Genomic DNA, 900 nt, shown 5'->3' with positions numbered 1-900 from the left:
CCGCCTCCTCAGCAGCGCTAAGGATGTCTGACTGCAGCTTAGGCCTGCTCCCCTCTGGCAAGTGGACATCCCCCAAGGGCTCCCGGGCTGCCAGAGGGGTGTCTGACTGCCAGCTTAGGCCCAATCCCCCGGGGAGCGGGCCTAAGCCAGCAGGTGGACATCCCCCGAGGGGTCCCAGACTACAAGAGGGCACAGGCCAGGCTGAGGGACCCCCCCGAGTTCACAAATTTTTGTGCACCGGGCCTCTAGTCTATAATAATAAAAGGGTAAAATGTTAATTAGACCGGACGTCTTTCTGGGCGACCTTCTGGCTGAACCCCGGGCGGCGAGGGAAGCCCGGATCCTGGTGTCTTCATTGGAGGGTCCACTGGCCCAGAGCAAAGAGCAGGACAGGCCTTCCCCTCCCCATCTCAGCTCACACCCCCCCCAATTCTCTGTGTCCCCAGCCGGCGTGATGATGGTCCCCCAGAGGGAGACGGCGGACGGGTTTGAGGAACACTTCGGCCTGAACTACCTGGGTCACTTCCTGCTCACCAACCTGCTCCTGGACACCCTGAGGGAGTCGGGGTGCCCCGGCCGCAGCGCCCGGGTGGTGAGCGTGTCGTCGGCGACGCACTACGTCGGGGAGCTGGCCCTGGACGACCTTCAGAGCAGGTGGGTGCAGGTGGGCGTCCGTCCGTCCGTCCGGACAGCGATGCTTTGAGTTCAAGGTCACCTGGCCCTGCAGACACTCGGACACTCCGGGCTCCGCCCTCCTGATCAGATCGACGGTTGTTCATGTCACCAACCTTTTTTGTTGTTGTTTTTTTCTTTTTGTTTTTGTTCATCCGCACTGGCGGATGTGTTCCCCCATACTTGACATTTTTATTTTTTAAGTATATTGTTATTGATTTCAGAGAG

General features: G+C 59.2%; 1 protein-coding gene across 1 annotated transcript in view; it reads left to right on the top strand.

Annotated features, from left to right (window-relative positions):
* Positions 1–786, top strand: part of LOC102759406 (dehydrogenase/reductase SDR family member on chromosome X) — a 21425-nt gene extending 20639 nt beyond the window's left edge. The window contains exon 3 of the mRNA XM_015563262.1: positions 447–786. Coding sequence (XP_015418748.1) covers positions 447–703 — 257 coding nt within the window. The 3' untranslated portion in view covers positions 704–786. The remainder of the gene's footprint in view (positions 1–446) is intronic.
* The last annotated feature ends 114 nt before the right edge of the window (positions 787–900 follow it).

This window comes from Myotis davidii, unplaced genomic scaffold (assembly GCF_000327345.1).
Source record: "Myotis davidii unplaced genomic scaffold, ASM32734v1 scaffold670, whole genome shotgun sequence".
NCBI classification, from domain to species: Eukaryota; Metazoa; Chordata; class Mammalia; order Chiroptera; family Vespertilionidae; genus Myotis; species Myotis davidii.
The sequence above is the reverse complement of the archived record's forward strand: the minus strand, read 5'-3'. Positions and strand labels throughout refer to the sequence as shown.